At 40.9% G+C, this 5,433-nt stretch overlaps 1 protein-coding gene across 2 annotated transcripts in view; it reads right to left on the reverse strand.

Annotated features, from left to right (window-relative positions):
• Nucleotides 1–5,433, reverse strand: part of HNRNPLL (heterogeneous nuclear ribonucleoprotein L like) — a 63,600-nt gene that overhangs the window by 2,929 nt on the left and 55,238 nt on the right. The window contains exons 8-13 of one of the 2 annotated variants that reach the window (XM_019516177.1): nucleotides 4,934–5,151; nucleotides 4,278–4,399; nucleotides 3,348–3,549; nucleotides 2,230–2,287; nucleotides 2,032–2,130; nucleotides 1,061–1,610 (exon numbers count right to left, since the gene is read on the reverse strand). In XM_019516177.1, coding sequence (XP_019371722.1) covers nucleotides 1,483–1,610; nucleotides 2,032–2,130; nucleotides 2,230–2,287; nucleotides 3,348–3,549; nucleotides 4,278–4,399; nucleotides 4,934–5,151 — 827 coding nt within the window. In that variant the 3' untranslated portion in view covers nucleotides 1,061–1,482. Of the gene's footprint in view, nucleotides 1–1,060; nucleotides 1,611–2,031; nucleotides 2,131–2,229; nucleotides 2,288–3,347; nucleotides 3,550–4,277; nucleotides 4,400–4,933; nucleotides 5,152–5,433 lie in introns of those variants that run through there. The other variant, XM_019516178.1, reaches the window with a different exon arrangement.

Consider the following 5,433-nt stretch of genomic DNA (forward strand, 5'->3'; position numbering starts at 1 on the left):
CCCAGCCATTTCCCTACCTTCCTGCCCCCCAACACTGCTCCAGCACCATGTGGCTCCTGGCTACATTGCTGGAGCAGGGAGCACAGGGCCACCCTGGAGCCAGGAATGGGAGAGTATGTGTGTCTGTGTGTTTTCATAGGGCAATTCCTAGATGCACCCCCCACCATACATATGCACCCACACCTCCCCCTCACACTGCCATGCATGCAGACCCCATACCCACAAACCCTCACACATGCCAGCCACACTCCCCACCACACAGCCCCCACAAACCCCATACTCACCCACACACCACATATCCACACACACCCACATGCTCCATCACCCCACACCCCCCATACCTATCCACACCCTCACCCTCTGCCACACCCCACAGCCCCCCACAAACCTATGCCTACTACCCAAGTCCCCCCCCCAACAATATACAAGAGTGAGACTTCATTTTAAGCTATTATATACAATCACCTCTACGCATACTACACAAAGACATGTAAACCAGGACAAAAATATATATTTTTAATCAATGTTGTAGATCTTTGCTTTTTTAAATATAACTTGGTATTTTTCTGGTTCCTGGCTGGCAAAACCCCTTGCTGAAAGGAGTACTTCCAAAGGCAAGGGGAGGGAATTCTAGTGGCAAAAGTCAGGGGTTAGGGGGCGGGACTTCTGGGCACAAGATGGTGACCAGGGGCAGGGCATCTGTCACAGGGTGGGGCTACCCAGGCAGCCCTCAACAGCTTGCCAAAACTCTCTAAGTAGCCCTCTGCCCAAAATAATTGCCCACCCCTGTGATAGACTATTCTCTGTGGTTGCAGTAGACAGGACAAGGAGCAATGTCTTTAAACTGCAGCAAGGGAAGTTTAGGTTGGAGACTAGGATGAGCTTTCTAACAATAAAAGGTGATTAAACACTGGAGATTCTACTACCTCTCTTGTTCCATCCTTAGAATTAAGTGCAGATTAGACAGACACTTGGCAGAAATGGTTTGTACTGAAGTTTTTCAACCTGTAAACATTTAAAGTCATTCAATCTGGCAATATACAAGTTCCAGAAATATTTGAGAATACAGATGGATTTTATTTACCTCCTTTGAGGGTTGAAGAGAGCTTGTATGTCAACATACTTTAAATCCCATTTTATAACAAATTTCCTTTAGTCCTGTTTGACAGCACATCCATAGTTCTGTGATGCATGCCAGACAGCTTTTCTGTCTGACATGCTCCAAGGGCCTTGAAGCACGACAAAACAGCAAAGGTGGAGGCATTTGTGCCTGATGAAGCATTTCAAATATGACCCTCGGGGGAAAAAAAGGAACCTCTTTGAACCACTTCATTTTGAAGCGCTTCCTGAAATATCTGCACACTCCAGCAGAGCACAATGACAGGTTGTTTGGTCCTCCAGCATTCCACAGCACTCCCTCCCCCATATACAGGTGGGAAGCGGGGCAGGGCAGACAGCCAACAAGTATTCTTTCCTATGCACTCAGCTGTCCTTAGGAAACTGGAGGCCAAGAGGCATGTAAGGATTCTTGCTTTCCAGCCCCTTGCTTGAAAGCACCACTTGAAAGCACATGCTGTCATAGCCACTCCAGGGTAGGGGGATACTCATATCTGCATGGAAATAAAAGTACTTGGAACTGAAGCAGTTCAAATAAAGCTCTATCCAAACCCAAGGAATCTGAGCAGTGGCCCAACTCTTTCAGAGTTTCTCATCCCTATGTGGCTGTCATGACTTTTGTACTTGGATCCTAGAAGGATCCCATTTTTTTCTGCCTTACTTCCACTGATGGAACTTTAAGTACCTATCATTGAGAAACCTTTCTTCAAACAGAATGTGCATTAGGAAACCTTAAATCTTCTCACTGGGATTACTGGAATGTATTAAGAAAAAAGCCATGCAAAAGAAAGTCACTTATTTTTAGCTGCAGATCCACAAAATTACATGTGTCCAACATTTTATATCCAAGACTCAACACGAAGGGGAAAAATTACTGTTTTACAAATGGTTAAAGTCTTAATTTAAATGACTTACTTGGGACTCTTATCTGGTAGTGATTAAGTACAGTGAGGGCTTCCACTGCATCTGTCTTGCATTCCCATTCCAACAGACCAGAGAGTGTCTTGGCAGAAGCTGTTGAAACAAATGAATTGGTATATTTCCCTCAGAGAACAGTTTGTTTAAAAAAAAAAAAAACCCAATCTTTAAAAAACCCAATAAATATTTACTTACGTTTTGGATCAAATACTTTGTATTTGATAAAACTGAGAACTTCATGATCCTCACATAGCTGCCACAAAAATACAAAAAGTGAAAACATGATTAAGCTAAACATTTAAATCCCTATTCCCAAACATTAAAAAGACGACACTAATTAATAAAAAAAAACCCTCTTATGACAGCAGGAAAAAGATTTTTAGTTTGTATTCTCTGCCTTAGTTTAAAGGAACTTCACGCTAGAGAAAAATAAAGATCTCTTCTTCTTGAAAGATAATAATCACTTGCTAACTTTAAAGGGTATTAGTAAATTGCCTGAGGAGCAGGCTTGCAAAACAAAATGTGTTCAGTCTCCCAGTTTCCAGTAATATGCGAAAAACTGTTGTGGAAAAAACTATAGCAGCCTTCTGTTAGAAACGCTGTGAGACAGAGATTGAATTTCTCTTCCACTGTATTTAGCACAAGAGGGGCCTAATCCTGGTGGGAAGCCTCTGAGCTGCACTAGAATTTTAATGATCTTAAGAGGTACAATACAATTTAAAATAAGCCACCAATAATATATAACTAAATATAATATTTACATTATAGGTGTCATACAATTTCACTAACTTGTGGAGAATGCTACAATGCAAACACCACAGACCAGGATTACAAAGACTGGAGATGCATATTATTCTTGTGAAGGACTGTAAGCTTTGAGAAGACTCAAGGAACCTATTTAAGCAACCATGAGAGAAAATGAGAAAAATCTCATATTAAATTCTCTACCATTTTTGCAAACTGTAGTTAGTCATGCTTTTATTCATCTCATTTCACCCATAGAGGACTACACAAACCACACTGACTGCATGGCCTCTTGCGCTCTCTTTTTTTGACTGTGAATACATCTATGTTTAGGAAAACAAGTACATAAAGATCTTTTCACAGCTCGCCTAGACAGTTTTCCTGCAAAGGGAGCAATGCCAGACTATGCAAAAATAAAGTGGCCTCTTTTTGTACAGCATGTAATTGCCCGTTTCAAGCATCAATAGTGGCCAAATTACTGCATACTTTCTCCAGTTATTTCTTATTTAAACTACAAGGCAAGACTACAGTACCCCAATTTAAATGAGTTACAGCAGCATGATTCCTACCTTGACGAAGGTTTCTTCAGTCACACACAGTGGGACATTATAGTAATGCAGCACACAAGAGGGGGGCTGAATTATGTTCTTGGATGCTTGGCCTGCACTGGTGAAGCGATTATTCTTACTCATGGCAAAATCCTTGTAACTACTTGTACCATCCTCCAACTCAAATATTTGACTGGGAACTACTGAGTGCTGCTTGGACACACTGGGATTTAAAGATACAAAGTTAAGAAAGACTGCATTCTAAATGAAACATTTAATTGTACATTTTGCACACAAACTACACAGACAAGGACAAAAGAAATGGTATTCACTTCTGAAAAGAGGAGTTAAGTTGAATTAGACCTTGGTTCCCATGTTTAACTGTGGGAGAAAGACAGCTAAACATGTTAATGGATATATTTTCATTAGCTAAGTTTCTGCATATCATTGTTCATACAGATTTCTGCTGTTAAAAAAACAACAACTATATTTGCATGTACAGCTGATTAGCATAAGATCCTTACATTTAACATTCAACCACTTTTATTGATGTCATATTCTGCAGTTTTGTTAGCTAGTATTTAAAACAGCAGTGCTCAACTAATTTAGCCTCCTAGGCTAGGTAAGTGGCACAGGACCAGTCCGTGGGCTGGGTCCAATGCATGGGTCTGGCACGTGGGGTCAGTTTACAGGTACAGCCCTGCATGCCAGACCCCACATGTAGGGCTACATCAACCAACCTGCAGAACTCCCTATGGGTTCAGAAATTTGGCAGCAGGAGAGTGGTGGCAGTGTTAATAGCCACAGCTCTCCAAGTGAGCTGGAGGTTAAGCATCACTGTGCTAAAGAATCTGAAAATTCTTTATAAAGTTGTTAAACAGCTGAATCATGTGCAGTTAAATTACATCCACCCCAAACATGAACCTTTAATGTGATAAATAGTATATTTACCAGACATTAAGCCTCTTGCCAAATAACTTAACGTTATTAAGATGTGTGACAGCTCTTTCTACAGCATATTCATCACCCATTTCTACCAATGCTGTACCAGGAATAGTCTTCATAAATTTCACCTGAAAGAGTTCAAGAGTAAATGACAATGCAGCTCAAAGGATACCATTATTGTAAGAATTCTGCAAATTATAAGAAAAATATACTCTTTGCCAACTTCAACCACTATCAGTATCAATAACTATTTAGAACATAAGCTGTTTGCACCCACTACACTTTAAATTAGACAGACTAAATTTAAGCACAGACTTGGAGGGACATGGGGAAAAAAGGATGGAGTTCCCCTGGTAAGGCAAGGGAATAGGAGGGAATATGGGAAGAAAAATGTTTTCTTTTATGGAGAGAGCAAACAGAGGTTGGGAAACAAGGCTGCGTTGGTGGGACAGGCAGGCACACAATCTCCTAGGTGAGAAGCAAGGGAGCAGGTAGGGTGGATTCCTTTTGAAATTCTGGGAGGTAGTCTGTTTTACTTACTTGATTTTATTCTGCTTTTGTAAGTTATTTTGTCTTTACTGTAAGCTGCTCTGAGCCACTCTCAGGAAGGGCAGCACATGAATCTCATACATAAGTGAAGCTGCTAATAACACATGCCTTACCTTTTCAATATTTCCATACAAACAGAACAGGTTGAAGACCCTTGAACAGTTCATCTTTAACTGATGTAGCCCACTGACCATGACAACAGAGCCAGAAGGATTGCCACCATGCATGTAAGATGAAGAAGCCTGAGGCAGTGGGTAAGCAACAAGCTCTGGTGTATCTCGAGATCCCATTCTGTACCGGCTGGGTAAAGGTAACAATGGACCATGTGATCCTACAAAAATGACAAGACATTGTTAACTATAACTCCTATCAATTTACAATGGATTGATGCTCAGATACACATGGCTTGATCTAGAGAGGGATTTTAGTTTTCTAAGTATAACATTTGTTCTTTTCCCCAATTCAAACCAAGCCTTCTAATTTTATTTTACAGTTTTTCTTCTCCCTGGTTGAGGTTTTAGTAGTATATATAGAGGCAGCTGCAGAGTAACTAAAAATAAAGTCTTACTCTTTTGGGCAGTGGGGGGTGGGGAAAGAGAATGTGGAGTGGGTG

This window comes from Gavialis gangeticus, unplaced genomic scaffold (genome assembly GCF_001723915.1).
Source record: "Gavialis gangeticus isolate Ggan-Ray unplaced genomic scaffold, GavGan_comp1, whole genome shotgun sequence".
Lineage (NCBI taxonomy): Eukaryota > Metazoa > Chordata > Crocodylia > Gavialidae > Gavialis > Gavialis gangeticus.